Source organism: Nothobranchius furzeri, chromosome 1 (genome assembly GCF_043380555.1).
Source record: "Nothobranchius furzeri strain GRZ-AD chromosome 1, NfurGRZ-RIMD1, whole genome shotgun sequence".
NCBI classification, from domain to species: Eukaryota; Metazoa; Chordata; class Actinopteri; order Cyprinodontiformes; family Nothobranchiidae; genus Nothobranchius; species Nothobranchius furzeri.
The window spans coordinates 63,571,678-63,598,217 of record NC_091741.1 but is presented as its reverse complement, the minus strand read 5'-3'; the positions used below and the strand labels follow the sequence as shown (position 1 = coordinate 63,598,217).

The 26,540-nt window shown below is 39.8% G+C and overlaps 1 protein-coding gene across 9 annotated transcripts in view; it reads right to left on the bottom strand.

Moving 5' to 3' along the window:
* Nucleotides 1–26,540, bottom strand: part of LOC139068933 (pleckstrin homology domain-containing family A member 5-like) — a 62,083-nt gene that overhangs the window by 29,282 nt on the left and 6,261 nt on the right. For 8 of the 9 annotated variants that reach the window (XM_070549778.1, XM_070549775.1, XM_070549777.1 and 5 more), the window contains exons 4-8: nt 6,232–6,315; nt 5,256–5,427; nt 2,717–2,821; nt 1,777–1,849; nt 1,396–1,496 (exon numbers count right to left, since the gene is read on the bottom strand). In XM_070549778.1, coding sequence (XP_070405879.1) covers nt 1,396–1,496; nt 1,777–1,849; nt 2,717–2,821; nt 5,256–5,427; nt 6,232–6,315 — 535 coding nt within the window. Of the gene's footprint in view, nt 1–1,395; nt 1,497–1,776; nt 1,850–2,716; nt 2,822–5,255; nt 5,428–6,231; nt 6,316–13,368; nt 13,447–26,540 lie in introns of those variants that run through there. The other variant, XM_070549789.1, reaches the window with a different exon arrangement.

Here is a 26,540-nt window from a genome sequence, read left to right as displayed (position 1 = left end):
TAACCATTTTCTAAATTCTTTTTTATATTTGTACATTTTTTGTTTTTGTGAAGCGCCTTGTGATTTTTATCTTGAGAGGTGCTACAGAAACTATATTTTCTTCTTCTTCAAACTGCTGGATTCCACAGTCTGAATGAAAAGTGAACTTTTACAACTCATAAGTTAAATAATCATAAATAATCATATGGTTGAATGAACCAAATGTTATATGAATAATAATAATAATGTTTGAATAATCTGTGCCTAATTCAGTGAAGTTGAAATGAATATTATTATTACAATGATCAATTATAAGTTATGATCAGTACTGTTTGATTTAACGAGTTAATCGTTATCTCCGCTCATACACAATGTTCATTAGATACAATTTCAGGTTAAGGTCATCTCACAAAGTTGAAAGATTCTTTATCCACAGAACAAGAACAGCTTGTATCTGGAAGGCGTGGTTTTCTGAGGGGTGTTTGATAACGCCGACAGATATGTCAAATTCTGATTCGCAGAAACGATAAACACTAGATTATTAAAACTAGAGTGACTTCCCGAGTTATTCAGTTTCCATCTGACACTTCGAAGTGGCCAATTGGAACCAGCCTCTTTTGAAACAAACTCATTTGACCTTAAGTCAAAACCTTGCCACGACGCTGCAAGTGATTACAGACACAACGGCTCTGTTCAGAGCTACTGCAACTCTCAGACATCCATCTTGGACACCTAATCTGCAGACCTTGGGTTGCATCTCATGGCCGGGGAAGCTGAACTCAGAGGAAGCTACTAATCTCTGAGAATCGTGGTCTTGACGTCCGGTGACCTCACCACTCTGACAGCAAACCTCCGGACTGCCAGGAGCAACTCACACAAGGGTATCGTAGACCTGCATACTGGTGTCTGATGCTGTTTTATTAATAATCAACTCTCTAGTTTATAGCAGACCGCAAATTCTTTTACACCCAGAACTCACAGTTTTTTCTGGATACAAAGGTTCAGATAAACATCACCATTCCATCACATGTCATTATTCATAGCTTGTCATGTATTATAATTAGTCTAGAAAATAAAGTTTATTTTTAATTATATACTTGACTGTCTGAATTAATACAAAGTGTGTTTTTGATCCCTGAATGAGCAAAGAATCCTAAATTCTTCTGGTCAAACATTCAAAGATCAATCAGCTTGATGTTCTATATTTATATAGAATCATCACATCTTATTGATCATAATTAAACCCTCCAATTCACTACAACTATTATTATTATTATTATTATTATTATTATTATTAACAATCTTAGAAAGGCACACTTGGCTGAGTGATTAGCAACATTAAACTATTTTTTGGTGAAACCAAGTAGAATTTACATGTTAAATGAAGATGAGGGAACCTTTAAGGCATGTGTTTACCTTGAAAGCGTATTTCTTGCTGACGTGATCGTCGACTGACAGCATGGAGATGTGGAAGCTGGGCAGCAGGATGCTTCCCAGGATGTTGTCTTCCTTCTCATCTGCGTAAAAGATGGAGAAGACTCAGAACTGTGATACTACAGAAGTCACTTCACCTACTTTAATCTTTCTAAAGTGAGTCAGACCTTATTTATTCTACTACAAATTCTACTTTAAAGCAACAATAAAGAGTTTTAACACATCTAGGTATTGCTTTTAAACTGCTTTCAGTGGATTTTTTTTGCAATAAGTCTCTAAAAACTGAATTTAAGTAGAATATATTTCTGAGTGTGTCTGTGTGTGTGTGTGTGTGTGTGTGTGTGTGTGTGTGTGAGTGCTCACCACGATAGTAGAAGAGGCACATATCAGACAGAACAAACCACCTCTTCTTCCACAGCTTCATGCCTGCGCTGTCCTGCAGGGGTCAAAGGTCACGGGTAGAGGGATTTATTTTCATCAGATTTTTTATTAAATTCATCTCATCTAGCCTTCTCCTTACAAGTGACCACCCAAAGCACTAATAAACACGGAGGTGGATGAAGCGGTCTCATCCGTGTCTTCAATTAAGTCAAAGCCTTCATGATCTGATTCTTAACAGGGCAGAGCTGGATAAGCCGGCTTACTTACTACACACACACACTTGTCTTTATATCATAATGAGGATTCTCTCTCTCTCTCTCTCTCTCTCTCTCTGGATAAGCCGGCTTACTTACTACACACACACACTTGTCTTTATATCATAATGAGGATTTTCTCTCTCTCTCTCTCTCTCTCTCTCTCTCTCTCTCTCTCTCTCTCTCTCTCTCTCTCTCTCTCTCTCTCTCTCTCTCTCTCTCTCTCTCTCTCTCTCTCTCTCTCTCTCTCTCTCTCTCTCTCTCTCTCTCTCTCTCTCTCTCTCTCTCTCTCTCTCTCTCTCTCTCTCTCTCTCTCTCTCTCTCTCTCTCTCTCTCTCTCTCTCTCTCTCTCTCTCTCTCTCTCTCTCTCTCTCTCTCTCTCTCTCTCTCTCTCTCTCTCTCTCTCTCTCTCTCTCTCTCTCTCTCTCTCTCTCTCTCTCTGATGTTTAATGCAGCAAGAGGAGAAGTCACACTGGTAGAATAGAGAATACATTTTACAAAGTTTGCTCCACCTTTTGACATTTTTCAGAAACCTACCTATGTTTTCTCACTCTTGAGTACAATTTCACACTTATGGAACCTTATAGGTGAACTCCAAAGTACAAGAAACAATGAAACTATAAAAAAAACCTGGGACACATCAACAGATTTAGACCTTAAAGATGTACCTGTTTATAAAGCCAGTTGCTCTTGACCACAGGAGCATTGATGTTTCTTTTGATGGAGTTGGACCTCTTGCCAAAGTTGTGGAGTTTTTTAGAAGACCTAGAGGGCTAGAAGATAAAAACATTCACACGTTAATGATTTTTTTAAAAACTTCATTAGCTCAAAAGACAAAATAGACAAGAGTCATAAAAACATTTAACTGAAAACACAAAATACTGAGAATAAAACTCAGACTCAGTCTTTAGAAACTGCTTTCACATCCAGAATGAACACAACATATAAAAGCACATTTCAGCACAGAAAATGTGAAACAGCTAATATTGTTCTAAAAGGAAAACAAGCCAACAGAGATCATCACCCAATTGGGCACCGGCACCAGAGGTGAGGCCGAGTAAACCACCCCCCATTCACGTGCCAATGACTGTGCTTACCCCCAAGGCCCAAAGTGTGCACTTGTGTGAGTGTTATAGGTAGGAGTGTTAAAACTGAAAGAAAAAGAAAAAATACCTGGGTTGCAGGCTGTCGCGGGCAGAGGCATAATTTGTAATTAGGCAAGGCGGTGGCTATGATTTAGTGTCAAAATAATATCATAATAATAATGTCATAATAATTTTAAGGTTCTTTTAATGGTTTTTAAGCGTCTTAATGGTTTCGGGCCTTCTTATCTTTCAGAATTGCTTTTACTATATAAACCCTCGCGGTCTCTGCGCTCCTCTGGCAGCCGTCTCCTAGTTATCCCTAAAGTTAAGACACACACCCACGACGAGGCGTCCTTCAAGTATTACGGCCCTCGCCTTTGGAACGGGCTGCCGGAGGACCTCAGGGCCGAAGGGAACGTCCAGGCTTTTAAGAATAGGCTCAAGACCCACCTTTTTAGTTTAGCTTTTAACTGATTACTATTTATCTAGTCTGTTTAACTGTATCACTGTTTAACTGTATCACTTGTCGTATTTGTTCATTTATATATATATATATATATATATATATATATACCTATTTATCTTTTTTAATGAATTTTATTATTTTATTTACATCTTAGTGTTTTTATATGATTATGTTTTCTTTTACTATCTTTATAATCACTTTTTATCTGTTACTTTCTATCCATACTAGCTTTTGCCATTTTACATGTTATATATTTTAATCCTCCAGTGTTTCCTCTACGGAGCCCTCTGCCTTGGGGCCGGTGGTCGGCGGCAGCGGCCGGGGCGCTCCTCGGGTAGTGCCCGGGCAGTGGTGGGGGTCTCCGCCCTCCCTCCCTGGGCGTCATGGGTCGGTATCTTGGCTGCTGCCGTGGATCTGTTGCTATCGAGGCAGATGGCTCCGCTGATGATGTCGTCCATTACCTGACCCATCTGAACTCAGCCTATTGTTTACTCTGTTGTTCACGTGTGCGAGTGTGTGTGTGTGTGTGTGCACGTGTGTGTGTGGGTGTGCGTTTACCTTGGAAATTGGTTGTGGGAGGGGAAATGTAATTGTCAATTGTTTTACACTTGGGGAGGGGGGCTGGGATGGGAATATGGGATCTATGGGGCCATTTTAATCTGTGAAGCACTTTGAGTTGCATTTTTTTGTATGAAATGTGCTATATAAATAAAGTTGATTTGATTTGAAAATAGGTGGTTATTCTGCACTTTTAACCTAGCTAAATTGGCTGCCTTGTATAGAAGGCTAATTAGCTTAACAATAGCAATAGGGGTTCGCTGATTCACCATTTAATCATGCATGGCTATGTGAAACATACGTGCCTATTAAAATCAATTTGTAAGCGTTTATAAACTATAATAAAAAACAGCCGGGAAGTGTTGAACAAACAAAAAGTACATGTGCCAGTGCCTCCTGGACACTTGCACATGTGCGGGATGGACCAGCGGAGACAAAACGAAACAACAGCAATGGTGGAAGCTTGAGATTAACTAGTTGGGAAGATAAAAGGAAAGTTGTGTGAAACTAATCCAAACTGTATTTTAGTGCATATTTGTGTAGTGTATTTAAGTGTGTTTAGTTTATAATAATGCGCTACATGAGCAACACATTTCTTCCCAGGTTAGATGAAGAGAAGAAGCAGATGTTGTTCCTCTAACCAGCAAACAATTGAGTAAAGATTAATAAACCTACCCAGGACCCACAGCAGTGGCATCACAGAGCCCCACAGACCCCGAGGGTGCCCACCTAACCCACCCCAGCAGAATATCTACTCCCACCACTGCATTTAGTCAATTTCCAGACTACATTAGACATCAGCCATTCAGGAAGAGTTAGAACAACACCCTCCTGCAGATCCCCATCCCTCGTTTATGTAAAGTAGAAGTACTCCTGGCAGTTGGGAAGGTACCGAGGTCCACCAGTGCACCCAAGGCCCCCAGGCCAGGGCCGGGCACATGCCTCCGCTCATACCAACACCCTACAAGCCAAGACCCAAGCTCCCTTGGCCCAGCCCAGACCCAGCTGACCAGTGTCAGACCCTTCAAAGAACACACCCCTAGGAAACCTTCAGGTGCTCCAAACTCAGGCAGGCTGTATGTTTTTAAAAAGACTGACTCTTGTTGATGAGGTGAAGGTGGTGGAGGTGCTGGTGGTTGTGGTGGGGCTGGCAGGGAAGATGCTGTAATCCGAACCGCTGGTGTAATTGGATGCTTCACTCATGGTGCTGATGGGACATTCCTTCTTATCGGAGCCACTGTCCTGCTCGGATGAAGCCTTTGGGGCTGACCTGACACACAGAGACAAACGGAGACACAGAGGAACAGAAAAGTAGGGAGGGACACAGAGAGACAGAGACAAGAACAACACAGACAGTTATCATTTCAGATTCTATAAAAATAAACATTTGTTTTTAGGGTTGTTATGTGATTTGCCAAAAGGCTCCAGTTGGTCTCGTCTGTCTAAAGGACATTCTGCCATGGACATCGTGGCTCATCAACATACATGTTTATGAATTTCAGTCTGGCTTTTGGGTTTTCCTCCAGGGTCGTCGTCATCTTCTTCACCCAACCTGAATAGTTTCTGATGGTTTATTTGCTGTTTTTCTACCATCTATCCATCTGGGCAACCTGGGGTAGTTCCTACTAGGTCCACGTCTTGGAGATTACCTGCAGTGCTCTGGACATTCAACTTTTTCATAATATTAACCTATTCTAGAGACCATCTCAAGAACATGAAGCTGCTTTTGAGGTGGGGGGTTTTCTGAGCTCCTGGGATGGTTCTGGCCTTTGGTTTCTCTGGCCCAGGTTCAGTGTAGACCACAGCATATCATCTAATTACCCAGCAGCAGGTTGGAAGGCTGATGAGAAGTGTGAAGGCTTCTGTGATTCTAATTAAGGTTAAAAAGCTTAGATTCAAACTGGACTAGAATTCTTTACAGGGACCAACAGATCTGTCTAAACTGGTTTAGCAGGTCTTTGTGAAGGCTGCTTCTTCTGACTCAATCACATTTCAGGAAAAGTGAAGAGTATTTTTTAATGGGCTGCAGAATGACAAACTAGTTCACCCATATCCGTTTATTTCAGATACTTACTGTTCATTTACAACAAAGATGCAGTTGTCTTGGGAGGGGATACCCGACACTGGGTGCTTACAGGTTACCTTTCGCTCATTGTGGCTGCATGAAGACAAAGAGAGAAACAAAAACACGAGAGGTTAAGGTTAAACGTTAAGTGAAACAATCATAACTGAAAATGACGCAGTCACCATCACAAACATGTTCTCACACCTGGAGCTGAACTTCTGTCCTTCTAAAATAAACTTAAGACATCAACTATTCTAGTTTTAAATCACTGTGCACTTACATGCACATCTGTGTCCATCTAGGTCGATCTACGGCAATAAACCCTTTATCCTTGGTTACATGCAAGTTAAACAGCCTCCAAAGAAGTTTGTTCCACTCTGGTACTCTAGGTGGCAACATGCGCCAGGATTCTTCTAGTTAGCCTATAAAAGAGGTTTTCAATTCCAGTCCTGGAGGGCCGGCATACATCGTGTTTTAGTGGTTTCTCTGCTCCAACACACTTATTTCAGTAGTTGACTCACCAGTGCAGCAGCTCATCAGGCCTGTTAATTTCCTGCTGATCGCTGATCAGGTGTGTTGAAACAGAGCTAAAACTAAAACGTGCTGGATACCAGACTTCCAGGCCCGGAAATGAATACCCGTGGCCTTTATAGCAACACAAATAGTGAATGCTGGCAGGACTGAAGCAGACGGAGTTAAAACAGGATATGCAAAATGGCCAAAAGAACACAACAAAAACGCTGCAGCACAGATTATTTGATATATACTGTTTGATGGTGTTACACGTGTTACTTTGTGCCAATACTATCTTAAGACCATTTCCATGGTTTGGTCATTTCCGGGAGGTGAGTGTCCAACCGGTCATAGCCCCTCTGAGCTGTTTACATGCACAGAAAGTCGGCTCCAACTGCATTATCTGGGTACCTCAACTCCATTAGAACCAGTCTGCCAGACAAACACGTTTACATGCATTTAGAAAGACGATTTTATATTTCCTCATTAGGTTGATGCAGTGATAGCTTGCTCTTGTTGTATTGTTGTGTGTTCCTTTTGTTTTTTGTTTTTCTCTTTCTGCAGGTCTAGAAACAGACTCTTGATCATCATTGATTGTTTATTTTTGTGGAAACCCCCCTTTTTGTCTCTTCCCTTCTCTTTCACCTCTGTCTCAGTGTCTGGTAGGAATTATAAAGCATCCAAAAAACAATGACAATAAAGTTTTAAGTGTCAGGCGTGACATTAAAGCAGAAGCTTTTATGACCCTCCTAAGAGCAAATCTGTAAGGCTTGTCACCAGCATTCAGACGTCAATTCTGTTTGCTTCACAGCAACGGTTCGTCCCCGTGTCCAGCAGGCATCTTTAGATCGTGTTAATTTGTCTTCAATCAGTTGATTTAAGACAATAGTTTGGTTTACTGAGTGTTTGATCAGTACATGGTAACAGCAGCACAGTGAGCCAATAATGGATGTAATGGATATGTCCTTTCCTCCGTTCGTATCTTTTCCTTCTTCCCCAATCTCTGTCTCTTCTGTTCTGTGAAAGGTAAACTACTGCTGCCCAAAAAAAAAACCACCACAAGGTTTCATCAAGAAAAAAAAAATCGCTGACGATGATAAAGACGGGATTTAAAAGGGAGTGAGAGCTTCTTTTTGTGTGTTTCGATGAAGAATTATAAAAATTACAAAACCCAATTCAGAAAAATCAGCAAAGAAAATGGAAATGTGACTTCCTTGGACCCTAGTGATCCTTTTATAACAGTTTGTGTTGTTGTACGCCGTAACATTGTATGCTGTAATTACCAGACTTGTTCCATACAGACGAATAAAATTAGATTTTATTCTGTCCTTTTCACCCAGCTCTACTTTTTTGGTCAGATGCTGCATCAGCTGACTGCCACACACACACACAACTTAGACCAGGATTCCTGGTAACCAAGACCCCTGAAGACACTATATAGGCCACTGTTACAGCCTGGTACAACCCACATATCGAGCCTGAACGGTTCTCCCTGACATGCTGCACCAACCTCCATTCACAGAGGACAGACCAGACATGCTAACCCATGATACAATCGTATCCAATTGGGCTGCATGATACTGGGAAAAAACAATCACATTACATATTTTTTCTAACCGACGACATGTACTGTGATATAAAAAAATGCAGGATTTTTTTACGGATTATTTGAATAGCATCTTAAGTTATGCTGCTCCTGTCATCTTGTTGACAATTAACCCGATGATGTTTTAAGTACCACAGGAGGTAAATTATGGGTCCCATCATCATTTTGTAGCAACATACAATCATAACTACAGACACAGTAAACACTTTTGTCCAAACACTCTGTAAAGGTATTAAATCACTGTTCCAAGCCTCTTATGACTGATACAACAGAACCATCTCAAATAAAAACATCTTTTTACATCCACAAGGATCCATTAATGTCCTCCAATAAATGTCTAACAACTACAATCAAACAAAAAATACAGCTAAACACCTCAGAATTTCTTTCAGATACATGATAAAACAGCCAATTCACTGGAAAATGACAATATTTCAAACGTTTTATCACAAAACCCAACCACTCGTGGTCTTTTCACGCAAACTGATTAGGAACGATTGTGGTTGGTGGATCGCTGCGTGGCAGGCATCTTTGGATCATGTTTATTTGTCTTCAACAACATCGTGCAGCTCCAACACCCAGCCTCATGCGTGAATAGATTGGTAGATAAATAGGGTGAGAAAAAAAGTGCTCAAATTGTGCACAAAAATGTTATTTTATAAGTACTGTTATTAGTTCTATTTTGATACCACCATGAAACAATATTATAACTGACAGCAACACAAACATCCTAACCCGGGTTTCTGCAGCCTTCTATCTAAAGAATATCACAGCGGCTCATGCAATCCCATCATGGTTATGGCAGAAATATGCTGACCAAACTACAGCAGAAAGGAGTTAACACGTTACACACGTGTTTCTGTCAACATTCTGGTATGTCCCTCTGCGTGAAATGTCAGCTAATGTTTAATATCATCTGCCATTGTTGTGGGCAAACATGCTTTGTTTTAAATGTCACATGAAAACAGCTCCTTGTGGTCAGATGCTTTTCTCTCCTCCCTGCAGAGTGCCTACCCTTTCCTACCCCCCCCCCCCCCCCCCATAAAGGCCACCAGCCCTGAAAGAAATGCCGTCTTTCTCTTCCTACGTTCTTCTATTTTCCCTTCCAAGGCTTTCTTCTTCATATCCGTCTTCGTGCACACCTCTGACTTCTTTCTTCGGCTTCCTCACCTCTACTTTGTCATCATTGCTGTTTTAGATGGCAGAGGTTGTCACCACAGTAAAGCAGTAAAGTATCGACTCCGTAGGGATGACTTGGTTGCTGGATTTAGTAATTACCAATGTTATAACCATTATGAAATTAATTTACTATTAAAGCCCAATTCTACTGTCACGCTATTGAAAGCCCTGGCTAAGCCTTTGACCATTTAAAGCTGGGAGAGAAAAGTAGGGATTATTAAGTTTCCAGAGAAAAACAAATCTCTGGTTGTATTTTAGATTTTAATGAAGAGCTTTTCCCATAAACTCTCTGTTTGTAAAACGGTGAGCGAAACACGGGTGATGAAACCTAATGTGGTTGTTAGAGTTTGGTACTTTTGCTTAATTAAAGTGATGTTCTGATTCTCTTTGATGCTACTTTGGGATGAAAACAAGGAAGAGATGATAATTGAAAGGAGCAGCTGTGGAGAATGGACTACATCATGATGTACACATCATCTACTGGATGTAGTGGATAAACAAATCAGCAGCAACACAATGAGGCCACTCAAACAGACTGGACTCAGTCACACTGACACCAAAGATCTCAGGTCAATTCAGACTTTAAACCAACTTCGCATCATCAACTAAACCAGGAAGAATCAAAAACTAATATTCAGACTTTCCTGGATATGTCCAAACGTCTTTGCACTCCCATTATTAAAACTGTAATAAATATGTAGTCGTCATTTTGCACAGATAAAGTTTAAAGTGTAAGCATGCATAATAGGAGATTTGTGTTGTTAGAGACCTAAAATGGTTTCATGATAAATGATCTGCACTTGTATAGCGCCTCTCAGAGTAAGGACTCCAAAGCGCTTTACACTACAGTGTATCATTCATCCATTCACACACACATTCACACACTGATGGTGATGAGCTACGATGTAGCCACAGCTGCCCTGGGGCGCACTGACAGAGGCGAGGCTGCCGAGCACAGGCGCCACCGGTCCCTCCGACCACCATCAGCAGGCAACGTGGGTTAAGTGTCTTACCCAAGGACACAACAGCATAATTCTCTGTCCAGAGACGGGATCGAACCTGCAACCTTCTGATTACTGGACAACCCGCTCAACCTGTTGAGCTACTGCCTTTCTCTTCTGAGGGGTGGACCTTGCATACATCGTTACTCATTTGTATCGGTATCAGAAATTAAGAATTACCATACCATACCAATTTTATTTATATAGCACATTTAAACACGGCATGAGAGCCGACCAAAGTGCTGAACAAAACACACAATAAAAACAATCAAAAATAAAAACTAAATCCATTAAAATCAAGTAATCCAACCCTAAAAGGAAAGGTAGAAAGGGAATAAGTTAGACAGAATTAAAAGCCAGAGAATAAAAGTGAGTTTTTAAACAAGACTTAAAAAGGGAAAGAGAGGAAGAGAGTCTGATCGGGAGGGGCAAGTGGTTCCAGAGCTTCGGTGCACAAACTGAAAAGGCGCGCTCCCCGCGGGACTTACAGCGAGAGCTAGGGACATGTAGGAGGTGTTGGTCAGCTGATCGGAGAGATCTTGTAGGGACATATGGGTGAATGAGCTCAGACAAGTAGCCAGGTGCTAAGTTATTTAGGGATTTAAACACAAAAACCAGGATCTTAAACTCTATCCGGAGATGGATGGGTAGCCAATGAAGATTTGCTAAAACTGGTGTGATGTGTTCCCGCTGCCTGGTGCCAGTCAAGAAACGAGCTGCTGCGTTCTGCACAAGCTGAAGTCGAGCGAGAGTGGAGGAGGAGATACCGTATAGCACTGAGTTAGAGTAGTCGAGACGGGAAGTAATAAATGCATGGACAACTGAATGAAGATGACGCCCTTTTAAAATGGGCTTAACTTTAGAGAGACGCCTCAGGTGGTAATAACAGGTCTTAACTACCTGGTTGACATGAATGTCCATTTTTAGTTTAGCGTCCATCACAACCCCTAAGTTTGTGACACGGTTTTTCAACCCACTTGTGATAAATGGAAGGGTCAGTTGGGGACTTTGAGAAGTACCAGGGCTGAAAATGATGGCCTCTGTCTTAGCGTCGTTCAGCAAAAGAAAGTTTTCTGACAGCCAGCTCTTCACATCATTGCAGCATTCAACAAGGGGCAGTAAGGAGTCATTAGGCTTCACAGAGGCATATAATTGGCAATCGTCTGCATAAAAATGGTAATCAATGTGGTGTTTTTTAAAAATGTCACCCAGGGGCAAAATATATAAATTAAATAAAAGGGGTCCAAGAATAGAGCCCTGAGGAACACCACAAGTCAAAGCCGCAGAGGGGGAGGCAGCACTACCCATCATAACATTAAAGGTGCGGTCACAGAAGTAGGACCTAAACCAGTCTAAGGCAGTCCCCTGTCTAAGGGGACTTAGACAATATAGGTACATCGGTGCAAAAAGCTGATATGGAACATCCATAATGATGTCATATAAAAATAATCTGATTTTCACAGTTCAGATGTTTTTGTGCTATAATAAAAAAAAAACAGACAAAACAACTATTCCAGGGTGAAACCTAAAATAAATCAGCATTTACATCTCATGAGAAAAAACAGGCATGCAGACTTGCCAACCTGTGCGCATTTTGCCTAAGTACGCAATTTGGCATCTAATTACACAGTTCCAACTCGCCCCTCTAAACCACACAAAAAGCCGCGGACACGTGAGTTCTGTAGCAAATATGCCTGTGTGGTAGTCATGTCTGACAACATGACTCAGCAGCGTAGTGAAGAAATTAAAGCCAATCATCATAGGAAAGCAGAGAAAAACAATTCTGCCTAACCTATAAGATAACACCCCATCCTCTCTCCTTGTATTGTTTTATATTTTTAAATAATCCATTTCCAGACAGTGAATGGGGACGTTACAGCATGGAAAGCAATGGAGTTGCAATAATCCATGAAAAAAAAAACAGCTCAAGTGGTACTAAAAAATGTCAGGGTTGGCAGGTCCGGACATGTGACATCTTATGTTATACATTATATGTTTGATATTTTAAAATCTGCCGCGTACCTCAATGCTTCAGCCTGATGAACCATGACTCAGATATGAACACTCCGGTCTTCATTCTCTCCCAGATGAAAACAACACATCTTATAACTGTCCTCTGAGGTAATGTGCTGTTTGGAAGCACAGTTTTAACCCAGAAGACTAAATGTGTAAACATTATATTACTTCACTTCTGGATCAAAAATCAGCTGCTTTCCCTGAGAAACAAGTAGCTTGTTATTTACTCGACAAGGAGCACGTCTCTCTTCCTCCTCTCTGGTAAACTTTCCAGGTGAGAGCGAGGAGTTCTTCAAAGCTTTTTGGATGGGCGGCAGAGAAAGCTGTGATGCATTTAGAAGCACCTGAGAGAAAGAAAACTCCCAGTAATTAGATGCAGACGGCAGAAAATAAGCCTTAAAATGTGACGATAGAGATATGATTCAATTAGAAACTCACACAAGGAACAGCATATTTAATATGTCGCCCACACCTTTAAACATCAGCTCCAATTAGCTTAATATTCCTCATTTGCATCAGCAGCAGTGACACAAGGTCCATCAGCAAGAATTCAATTAGCTGTGTCAGGAAATGACATGTCTGAGGCACTGAGAAGAAAAACCACACAAACAGCTCCAAGTGAAGCTCAGCAGCTCTTCCTTGGCTTGTAATTTCATAGAAAGCCCTGGCAACGGCACGTGTGAATGGTCCCTTACAGTCTAGAACGCCAACAAAGAACCTCTCAGCATATGCAACACTATGAGGCAGATTTCACAGTGTCAGGTTTCCTCCCGACACACACACAGCCTAACACACACACACAGCAGAAAAGTCCACAGCTTGTTGACTTACCGCACGAGGAGTTACAGAGGAGGCAGAACAAGTAGAAGACAGCTGCTTCAGGGTACAGGCATCAGTGTTGTGGTGTGAAAGCTGTTAAACAGCTCTCCCTCCCTCACCGTCTGCCTCCTCCTGCTCTACCAGCGCCACTTCTGGTCAAGCTTCATCAGAAACATGTCAGCTTAGAGCAGAAGTCTGCAAGGACAAACCACTCAAGGCCATCGTGTTTTACCCATTTACTCAAACTAAATGAAATGAAATCCTAAACATTTATTTCTCAAATCGCACACAGGTGGCAGCACTGACAATTATCACTTTAGCCAAAATATGTACAAACATCCACAATATGGCGGGAAAGCCACCTCATAAACCACCACGAGTGTACAGCAGGGACATGAGCTTTCTAGGTAATCACCAGCACTGGAGAACCACTGGGAGGACTAAATGATGCTAATGTGGTGAACTGAGCATCAGACGGTGTTAGACAATGACCAGCTGGTCGCACAGACCATCTGCCAACACTGCATCACACCTTCTAGCCAAATTACTCCTGGTCAGATGTTTAGACACAAACCCTAGTGTCCAAGTTTTCACCTTCAGTGTTTTTAGATCTTTCTGTCAGATGTTTCTATGGCTACGGATGTAGCAGAATTTCAGACGTTTGAAAAATTGTCAAATTCATGCAAAGTTGTTCCAAACTGTGAATATCTACATACGGTCTTTGTCGTTTCTTTCCAGTCCTCTGCAGAGACATGGCAACCCATTCCTCAAAATCCATACTTGGAGATTGTTTTACATGGGATTAAGATCTGGGGAGGACATCGGTCCTCTGGGAGGATGTTTAGGTACCTTTTTTTTTTCAAGGCTGATCTGAGGTTAACTACGAGTTAGTCCACTTCCGCTAAGAAACAACTCCACACATGAATGGTCTCAGGATGATTTACTCTTGGCCGGATACAAAACTGATGGGCGCACTCCGCTACAAGAGATCTTGTATTAAAAAAAGGAATTTCCTCATTTGTTGAGCACTTTAATTGTTTTAGGGGTGTAAACAAAGATAAAGATGTTATAAGCTAGTTTATGAGGCTGATGTACTGTTGTTTTTTTTACTTGTTCAAACACAAGTACGTTATTTGTCTGTTTGCAGAGAGACTCGCTTTGGAGAAAACATGAAATATTGTTACAGCAAAGTTTTTATATCATAACCAACATATAAGATGCTGTTTGTCATGATGAGCATTTTTAAATTTTCTCTCTTTAACCATTACACTATGAAATAATTTAGATGAAATAAAATTGAATTTTTCTTGATTAGAGTCTAAAATTGTGGAACAGAATGTGCAAATATTGCCCAACCAAAGTAAAAACATGTTAGCAACCCACCCTTTGACCATTTGCCCGTTTATGGTTGTTTTGTTCAGCTGCCCCTCCTGTCTCTTCCCATTACAGATTCAGGTCTAAACTACTAACAATATCTATAACAATGGATTTAATGAAGGCTGGAGAAAATATTTTGGTTATTATTTCAACACAAACTTATAGGAACACTTTATTAGGAGTTCTGTTTGGTAAAATTTGAGCTTTGCTCTCATGTCTGAACAGGAGGGGATGATAATGAAACTCTGGACTCCCTTTCAAAAAAATGCTCATCTCAGATGATTTTATGACATCACTCAGGATATGAAGCAGAAAGAGGTCCCAACAGGATACCTGGGAACATCTGGAGCCACAGTAACTTATGATGCCTGTGAACAGAATTCTATGTAAAGCAACAGAGTGAAGGCTTACAAAACAGTGTTGGTAAAATCTGCTGTGAAATGAGGGGCTTGGAGCAACAAACGACTTAGCTTTTGGTTGCTCTCAGACTTGCTGTTAGTCCACGATGTTCCCTGAACTCTATTTCTCCAAACTGAGGCCATTCATTGTTCCAAATGTCACTTTGACATATCCAGCCTATGCTTTTCAAGAGGGGGTTGTTGTTTCTGTTCACATCCTCGTCAAAAGAGAGAAGAAGTGCAGAGAGAGGGCATCGGGCTGAGCCTACTTTAGACTGCTGTTGTCATGGTTACCCATCTCCACACATACCCTGTCTGCACCAGCACACACAGGCCGTCACAGGCTGTAAGCATGCCAAAATGCAGAGAGGAAGCATTAACAAGAGGCATGGATGGAATGATACGGGGAAGGAAAAGAAAGAGGATCTCTACAGATGGAAGGAACAGGGAGGAAAGATAAACTGCTGCTCATCCATCTCCCGAAACAGTCATCAGGCTTCCTCTCAGCCTGTCTTCATCAAATTTGACCTCTCCCTCTCCACACACACACACACACACACACACACACACACACACACACACACACACACACACACACACACACACACACACACACACACACACACACACACACACACACACACACACACACACACACACACACACACACACACACACACACACACACACACACACACACACACACACACACGCACACATACACACACGCACACATACACACACGCACACACACACACACAGCTTATCATACATAAGCTTTGGTGGGATTTTCAGGGCGGAGCTGGGATCATGACTCAAATATCAGATTCCATGTTATTATATCAAAGACTTATCAAAGTCACACGTTCTCTCACACCATTCCTCATTCTTGAAAATTTACAACAATGACAATTATAGTAATGAGACCAATCTTAAGATGAAGACGATGAAAAGATGAGAAGAAGCAAAGATAACGGAGAACATGGAGAGAGACAAACTGTCAACAAAAATAAATATGTTACCTGAAGAAACATGCTGTGATGCAGATCCACATAAGAGAACAAGAGCAGAAAATAATTGGTTGATTGATGTTGATCACAAAAACAAAACGCAACACAAGTGGCAGGTTTGTGTTACACTGACACATCTGGATGAGTGAACTTCATTCAGTCAGACCTCTGACAGATCCACAACAGCAACACAGATAATGATCAACAGCATCAGCTGGTTATCAGAATCCAACATCAACCCTCCAACCCCCACACCAGGAAACAAGCTACGAAAAATGTTTTTATTCATCTGGATCCACAGGGGTGATAAAAAATGTTTGCCAATACAAAAGTTTAAATAAACCTATTAATATTAAAATATCAGACTGTAGCAACTTCCATGGTCGCTATAGAAGGATGGGTCCAGTTTGATTTGTGCGACGTGCCGTCATCTTCTCATTAATGCACAGAGGTAGAATACGTTTCTCTGTTTATTACAGTCATTCACTGTTACAGGAATACATTTTACTTGATTAGAGTCAAATACTTGTACATAATGTGACCAAATATACAAAGCAAAAGTAAACTGCCTTAAAGTGTTGTTTTTAATAATTGACAATGCTTTAACTGCTACTGAGCTGCATTGTTTTTAAATCTGTGAAATCCTTTGACAGTCCATCACTCCGCTGTGGCTCAGAGGTTTTGTGTCGGAGGGTCTCTAAAAGCAGTCAAATGGTTTGGGAATTATTTAAGTGACAGAACACAAAATGTTGTAGCTGATGGTTTTTCCTCAACTTCCGTGAGTTATGCTGAAAATAATAAAATATATTGAGCAGGTAAAACTCATAAAATTAAAAAAGTTTTAGAACTCAAATGTGTTGACTTAGTTCAACCTTTTCCTTGCTTTAAGTACATAGTGGGCTGCATGGTGGTGCAGTTGTTAGCACTGTTGCCTCGCAGCGAGAAGGTTGCAGGTTCAAACCTCGGCTGCAGCCTTTCTGCATGAATGTGAGGATTTTCTACGGGTACTCCGGTTTCCCCCACAGGTCACAAAATGCCCTATAGGTCAAAACTTGTATGTGGCTTTGGATAAAAGCGTGTGCCAAATAAATAAACATAGACATAGAACTCAAACTTTTTAATTAATCTGACCAATTTCTTTAGTTTATTGAGCATTACTTAAATAAATCAATAAAGAACAACTTAACTTGAATGAGTAATACAGTATTACAAATAAATTATTAATTTATTATTTTATGTCTATATAATTCTATACATCTTCATGTCAACTTAAAGTGTGTCTGATAAACAAACTTGTATATATTTAAATATATTTGTGGATCTATAGGAAAAAAAAATACCCCAACCACAAACAAGCAATGTTGGTGGATTTCTGGAACAATAAAGTACTGGTGGGAGAGGTGCTTTGTGGGTGCATGTATTTGGTCATTTTGTTCTTTTTGGGGTGTTTATGCATGTTAGTCCACATCATATTGTGGGGGATTATTGTTCTTAGTTATTACTTCATTCAGTGTTGCAAATGTGGTATTACTACTCGTATCATGTTGGCACCATAAGTGAGGAGGTTGGTCAATGAATCACCACGCTGTGCCGTTCCACTTTTATCAATGCTATGGTAGTTCACACCAGATGCTCTTGGCTTCGGGTGTTCCACTCTCACTGGCTGTGTGAGTCATGTGCTGGTGTTGGGTTCCGCCTTCACCAGCCAGCCACATTGTCATTTTTAAGTACATTTAACTTATCTGGGTTAGTGTAGAGTGGTTAAAAATTCTAAGTTTTCAATTCATAATTTTGATTAGTACCATAAACTAAGAATGCCAAGTACAGATTGCCCAGAAAAAAGTACTTTACTTTAAAATATAATGTTTGTTTTACTTAAAAATATTAATCTAAGCCAACAAATTAAAGTGTGTTTTTTTTTCAACTATTTCATTAACTCAAATTTTTTGTGTAATCCATTTCACCCAAAATTTTGGGTTATATCAACTTATCAGGTTTTACAGTGGATGTTTCCCAGGAATCTGTATAGGGAGCCTAAGTCCTGCCCATCTTCTTCCGGCTCATGGGTCCCCGGAAGAACGAAAAAATTAATGCAAATCAGTGGAGTTATGAATGCTATTTTCTTATTCTGTTTGTTATGTGCCATGGTTTTCACATGATGTCCATGAATTTTAAATACAAATCTTGATGCCAAGAAGAGGGTAAACGTTATTAAACCATTTATCCAGAACTACAAATGTGCATCATCAAATTGACGGCATCGAATCACACAAGGAGACAAGCAGAGGAAAAATGGCTGTACAACAAACTTCAAACCCTTCCTTAAGGTGGAGAGAACCACCCTAAATCTTGTCATTGATTGAACAGGTATTAGTCTACAAATGACTTGGTGCTTTGTATTGAACTTATTCAAGTAACACATCTATCATTACTTCATTGTTTTACACATCTATGCAGAGTTATTGTCTATGAAAATGCTTTATTCAGTGTTTGATGCAACATTTGGATTACAAACTAATTCTAGTTTTCCTTAAAATAAGATTGTGGATGGACTTTCTTAGCAGACAGCAAGATGGGTACATTTGTCTTTGTTATTTGCCTCCATATGGTTTCTTCTGATTCCTAAAGACACCAGGAGGAAGAATCTTTGGTCATGCAGGATGTACGTCACTCCTTGAACACAAACTGCCTCTGGTGAATATGTCTTTACTAGGTGCACCCTGGTCATGGTGTGAGTTACAGAAACATCTTAAATAGACTACCTGCTGTGCTGAGTTTGGATCAGCTTAAAAGCTGAATTAAGGACCATCTGCATGCCCTGCTACCAAAAAGCTGATTATACAACTTATTTTGTTTCTGTCTAGTTTGTTTTGTTGTTGGGTTTTACTAGACGTGTTTCAGTGGGATAATTCATTGTAAAATAAAGGTTAAAAGCATATTTTCTGTTTTATGTTAAGTACTTCGATAATGCCTACGGGCTAAAACATGCTCTTCCAAGTGGTTGACCTGCAGGTCATTGGGTTAAATATGGTCCTCAACATGCAGAGGGGGTCAGTTCTGGCTGTACTGCTGCTGAGACAGAAAATATTTTAAAGTCAAGTCGACAGTTTTATTCAAAACTAAAGGAATTTATGCTTTAAAAATGAGTTATTTTTGTTCAAATGACTAACTTTGTACCATCACAAAAACTAAAGATCTGCCAAAAAATGTTACTTGGTAATCAAAACTAACCAATATTCAGCAAGATGTACTGAAACAGTGATAGATCAGTAAACAACTCAAAAATCTGATTTTCCTTTAGAAATAATCCAGTTTTTGGCTAAAGCCTGTTCTACGAGAACACAAGTATAAGCCCCCTCTGCCCCAAGTGTCCTGCCATCCCCAAGTCTAGACACGATGGTCTGAAAGGCCTGAGAACTACAGTAACCAGACAGGAATTATAAAGGTCAGTAAAAAACCATCAATAGTGATGAAGAGACACAAAAGCAGGGACAGAGAACCTCCACTGAAACAAAAGTCAACTGCTACTGTGAAATCAGAGCTGTCCTACACTAACAGGGCTTTGTCCCCCTCTTCAGGCCACCATCTAACACAACAGCTACTTAAAAATAAAATCACAGTTCAGAAAGCTGAGGTGTTGTCAGAATCTAGGTAAACCCATAAATGTTGTGTTTGTCATGCGTGCAAAAGTCTAACTGAACTGCATCGTCTCCAGGAGGCAGTTTAATTTCCCCACGGATTCTGGTGTCATACTCAGGCTGGAACATGGTTTCTCACAGAGCAGAAAGTTAAATCTAATCTCAGTCTTTCAGGTATTTTTTCAAATATTATTTATAGAAAAAAAAATTTCATTTTATCTGATTTTTGTTAAACTTGATTCTAGACTTGATGTGTGGGGCTAAAAGTCCCGCCCACTCACCTGTACACCAGCCTAATAATCAGATACCTAGTTATGGTCCCACCCTTTCAACAACACATGTCTCGCTTTATACAGACCAGTTTGGACTGTTGGACCAAACATTAAACTTTGCTAACTACCAGTGACAACGCTCCTCATAACCAGGCGGCTCACTAGTGATTTTTTCCACAGTTTTCTCTGATTTTTACCTCACCGTTCATGGAACCTCTAACTAATGCAATGCCGTTTTTATTTTTGAGGCAGTGAGACCAACGGTGAGCGTCGCCCTTCCACCACTCACACAAGTACACAAACCAGGAGGTTCCACTCCTCTACAATAGGTTTAGGTTTCTGGGCTGAGAGGATTTGACAACATTAAATATTACACACAGGAGTCCTGGAAATGGAAAAGAGAAAGTTTAGTAGAGGGCTAAAACAAGTTTCAGGAACCAGATGAGTGAGTTTCAATTGGATTCACTGGTCTGACTCCAGAAACAGAAACAGTAAATCTATAAAACCTCCAACAAGATGACTACATCACACAAGTTCTTCACCTTTGGTACTAGGGATGTAACAAAAAAACAATACAAAGAAATATTTTAATAGTTCGAGTCACGATACTATATGATATCTTAAACTAGTGATTTTGTATTGAGAATTTACATGCAAACATTTACTGTATTTCTTTTATGTGATGCAATTCAAACTCCAACTGCTAGGAGGCAGCAGTTTTTACCGCCTTCATTCCAATGGAACGAGATGTCACGATAACATTGATGTGTCTTGGAAGCGTCTGGCTTGAGTTCACTTCAGGATTAATGGATTTGTGTTATATCGTTTCTCCTGCATTGTGATACATATTGCATCACCAGATTTTCGTACCACTACCTACGAATGTGAAAACAGTTGAGATCTCACGTTTAGTGTTTTTATTTAGCTTTAATTCAACCAGGTGAGAACCAATCCTCATTTATGCTGACAACCTAGCCAAGACATAGCAGCAGAACACAAGTATACAAAAACAACAGTCAGCAAAGATATGGAGGGGTTCGGCTGATTACTGTTGTGTGAAAGAACTGGTACCAGTCCAGCAACCTATAAGTTCTGCCAGAGAGGGTTTGAGTGTTAGAACAAGAAAATGAGTTTGAGCCTAAATTAGTAAGTCTGAACAGAAAAGACGAGGTAAGCTAGCATTACTCTGAGTTAATCTAATCAGCCGAACAGAGATGAGTTTATTTAAGACTTTGAAGCTGAATCAGCAGAATGAGACGTTCTGATATAAAAACAATAAATCTGCACCCAGTTAGGAGAAGTTCCAAATAAAAGAACAAAGACGAGCGCGCTTACTTTCTGATTATGTAATTTTAATGTAAATGTGGCTCCCCACTGTCATATCCACCACCAAGTTATTGCCCAGGCTACATAAATAATAAATGGTACTTTCTATTTTCCGAATAAACTATTTATTGTATTTGGAGGAAAACACATTGTTATGTATTATCATGATAGAAATCCCTTCAATCAGGAGGTGAGGCTTTTTTTTAATCTTTCCACACAGCTCTATGAAGAATAAAAGCAAAGTTCTTCTGTTCTTTTGCTTGGAAATATTTTGACTTCTCTTTGCATCTTTGAAATAAGGTCTAACTCAAAGAGAATTTATTGGTGTTAGACCTGAAAAAGGATACAACCTAAGTGTGCTCCATGATTCAGTAGTGTGTAGGACCTGCTTCAGCAGCAAAAACGTCTTCTGTATGACCTTAACTGTCTCACACAGTGTTGTGGAGGACTTCTGGCCTACTTTACAGTGTAAATGTAGTATGCAGAAGTTTGCACAGTGTAAGTGTGTGTGTGTGTGTGTGTGTGTGTGTGTGTGTGTGTGTATACGCTGCACAGGAAATTACTTTGGTCAGCACTGCTCCACCCAGCCAACAGCCCACTTAAGATGTCTGTGTCCCAAAACAAATAGAATAAACAAATAGTCCATTTATGAAGTCACACACTCACATGTATACACACGCACACATTTGTGCACACGCACATGCAATCGTGTATGCCTAGATGCACACACATACACACACACGCCTACTAAGAAATTTGAAAACATTCTGTATTTCCAGAGACTCTGAACAGCGCGTGATTTTCACCATCCGTCTGAAAATGTCAAAGCATTTCTTGCAGAAAATAGGTAGAAACAAACAAACAATTATTTTTATTGGCTATTATGTTCACCTAATTCTGCTGGAGAAAAGCTTCCAACAACACTGTTGGCAAAGTCTAAAAAAATTAGCAAGCAGCTTTCAGCAGACCAGAAAACACTTATTTACCTCTAATAATCTATTAACGAACAACCAGACTGGAAAAAAGAGAACTTATTTTACTTTAACTCATGAATAGACTAGCTCAGGTGCACAATAGGAAACCAAATTTCACAATGTTCAAATTTTCTACAAACAAAATAACAGCAAACATGACTGTAGAAATAATACCATTAAAAGATAAAAGTTTCTAAAGAGGAACAGTAATGCAGCTTGTTGCTAGGCAACAGCAGCAGTAGCAAAGTATAATACTGTAGGAGCAGATTGACTCCATGTGGGAAATTTGGGAGTCCAACTAAACTATGACAGTTGCTCAAAGTGCTGCAACCAGTGAGAAACCCAAAAAAACTAATTCTATTGATATGTGGAAATGTGAGCTGTCATAAATGCTACCACTGCAGCAGGAGATCAAAGTTAGTTTGTTGTTCCATTTTGTCTTCTTTGTGATCAGCAGAGCTGTTTTGATGATGGTCTTATTTGACTTGATGGCCAATAAGAGGTATGTCTTTGGGAGGAATGGGGTGGGTTCAAGGCCATGGTTCCTGACCAGATAACTATGGAATGCTCCAACGGAATGAGAACAAGTCTCTGCCGTAAGTGAAGGAGTTCAAGTATCTTGGCGTCTTGTTCCAGAGAGATGATAAAACAGTGAGGGTTTTCTTCCAGCCAGTCACTGTAACAACTTTGGTCATAGGATGTGGATCCTTACCAAAAGAATCAAAACATGGATACAGAGGGCCAAAATGAACCACTGATCAGCATTTCTGATCAGTGGTTCATTCAATGATCATTTGATTTGATCATTGGCCTCCATGTGTCCCAGACAAAGTTAGTTACTCACTGTAGGTTGTTGGTGTAGCTCTAGATTTATAGTGCTAATGTAGCTCCAAGTTTATAATGTTAATCTAGCCCTAGGTATATGGTGCTTCTGTAGCTCTAGGTTTATAATGCAACTGTAGCTTTGTTTATTTTGTTACTGTAGCTCTACGTTTAGGGCACTACTGTAGCTCTAGGTTTATAATGCAACTGTAGCTCTAGGTTTATAATGCAACTGTAGCTCTAGGTTTAAAAATGCTACTGTAGCTCTAGGTTTATAATGTTACTGTAGCTCTATTTAGGGTGCTTTATGTTTATAATGCAGCTAATTTTCCTCTGGGATTAATAAAGTATCTTTTAATTTGAATTGAACTGTATGTTTATGGTGTTGTTACTCTAGGTTTATAATGTTATTGTAGCTCTAGGTTTATGGCACATCGGTAGCTCTAGGTTTAAAATGCTACTGTAACTATGCTTATGGTGCAACTGTAGCTCTAGGTTTATAATGCTACTGTAGCTCTAGGTTTATAATGTTACTGTAGCTCTATTTAGGGTGCTACTGTAGCTTTATGTTTATAATGCAGCTAATTTTCCTCTGGGATTAATAAAGTATCTTTTAATTTGAATTGAATTGTATGTTTATGGTGTTGTTACTCTAGGTTTATAATGTTATTGTAGCTCTAGGTTTATGGCACATCGGTAGCTCTAGGTTTAAAATGCTACTGTAACTATGCTTATGGTGCAACTGTAGCTCTAGGTTTATAAGGTTACTGTAGGTTTGGGTTTATAATGCTAGTGTAGCTCTAGGTGTATAGTGCTACTGGATCTAGGTTTATAATGTTACTGTAGGTTTGGGTTTATAATGTTATTGTAGCTCTAGGTTTAAGGCACATCGGTAGCTCTAGGTTTAAAATGCTACTGTAACTATGCTTATGGTGCAACTGTAGCTCTAGGTGTATAATGTTACTGTAGGTTTGGGTTTATAATGCTAGTGTAGCTCTAGGTGTATAGTGCTACTGGATCTAGGTTTATAATGCTACTGAAGATCTAGGTTTGTGGCACTACTGTAGGTCTATGTGGTAAATGCTACAGTTACTCTGTTTAAGGCATTACTGTAGGTCTAGGTTATTTCTCTCATTCAGCATGTCATTTGCATGTTTGAGAGTTAACAGAGTAAAACTGTACTGCCCATCTGGATTCTGATAACATCTCACTTCTGATCTTTAACTGCTCTAGCCTAAATTACAAATTCAGAAACAGGGCCTAGTTTACTTACACCCACTTTAATAAAGGTCAGCTGCATATAGGGGTCCAATAGCTCTAACTTAAAGTTATTCAGGGTGAACTTTTAACCCCTGACTCTCATTCCCTTCTAAAAGGCAAGCCTACACTACAAGTGTTGTATGTTATTTAAGCTGCAGTTGTGTCCAACACAAAATTAGTAAAGATAGAAAACTCTTACTACATTCATGTGTTAGACTGACAAATCTTACCATTATAGTCACTAGAATTGGGCCAGTAACTGGTTACAAGATATGCTGTGATTTTAAGAACTTACAGGATAAAAAATGAAAACTCTAGGCTAGAAGTTACAGATATTCCTCATGGCAGGAGCAAGCTTGAGGGGGCATCACTTTATTTCACTTCTACAGGATTAGGGCTACTATCCATCTTCTTGCTAACTTTTAACAACATTTGCAAGCAGCTAAGGGAATCAGCATGAACTACTGAAACATGAGAATAGATTTCTAAATGAGCTGCTTAGACTTATTAAGTTCTGAACATCAAAAATAAACCTCTAGAAAACTGTCCCAGTACAAAGAGGAAAACAGAAAGTTTTAGTTTTCTACTAAATGAACTTTTTTAAATAAATTGACACTTTTGTTTGTTCTTTTATATAATTATCTCAACATAGAATAAATAAAAACATCATTTAAAAACAGCTTTCTTTAGTGTTGTGTTAACAATAAAATAACTTAAACATCGTTATTAGAACTTTTTACTACTTTTAGCTGCTGCAGAATCATTCATCGTTTATATTATGCTTTGGTTCGCTCACTTATAAGTGTTCACAAACTAAAAATAGTCTAAAATAAATTGTATTTTAAAAAAAAAAGCCTTTCTGTGAAAACAACTAACTAAATTAGTTCAAGGGCTGGAATTTTTTCCAGCAGACACCATGAGGGCCAAAGGCTCTTCTAAAATAAAGTTAAAGTATTTTGTATCTTAATTTCTTAATATTGAAATTGTTTTCTTTTCGATCTAAACAGTTTTGTTTTGGAGAACGTAAACAATAATTGATATTTGAGACATGAATTTTGCTGCTAAACTTCAAAGTCCCCCAATAGAGCTCCGGGAGTTGACATCACTTCTCCCGTCATGCAACAGTTCAAATCGAAACGGCGCCATATTGGCAGGCAGAAGCCGGCAGCTGGACTATATGTTATTGTCAGAAAACTCAATCAGACGGGAAATATGGTAGATTCCTGTTGTGCCCCAGGATGCAGAACAGACACGGACGACATAAGGAATGAGCCATCTACAGGATTCCCCTAGATCCGGAGCGCCGCAAACGTTGGATCATTGTAATAAAATGCGCTAGTGACCGGGCTGAAATGAAACTGTGGGATCCCGAGAGTAAAGGTTTCATATCAGGTACTTAAACCAACGTTTCCTCAACTGTGTATGGTATTTATTTTAAATACTTTTATTACGATTCTTAGTGGGCTTCCTAAACTTATTTTGGCGTGGCTTTTTCTGTCTTATTACTCATAGTAACAAGTAAACTTCACGTAAAACGTTGCCTCGCGATTTCTGCGTGCTGCCGTTTCCGTGTCTTATGATCACAGCAATTAACCGGCTAAGCTGTATTTAATTTTTAAGCAATGGCTGATCAATTGTCAGATCACACATAAAAAGCACTTTGGATTGCTATTATCTGTCTCACCGAGACAGATCTCAGACAGATCCTGAGACGCTCCTGCCTGACATATTTATTTTATTCACGGGAAAAAAAATCAAACTAGTGATTTCTCTTGGTGTTTAGTTTATACATTCAAACAGCACAGAGCTCTATTTAAACTACTTACGTGTAAATCTGTTATTTATCCATCCATTTTCATCCGCGTATCCAGAGTCGGGTTACGGGGGCAGTAGCGTCGAGAGGCCCAGACTTCCCTCTCCCCAGCCACTTGGGCCAGATCCTCCGGGGGAATCCCAAGGAGTTCCCCGGCCAGGTCCGGTAAGAAGTCCGCTCTGACAGCTTCTGGCGTTTTTAAAAAGTATCCCAGGGGCACGGTAAGGGTCAGAGATGTTTAGTCTATTTAATTTCTGACTATATAAAACGATTTCTTCGGTTTTAAAGTGTGAA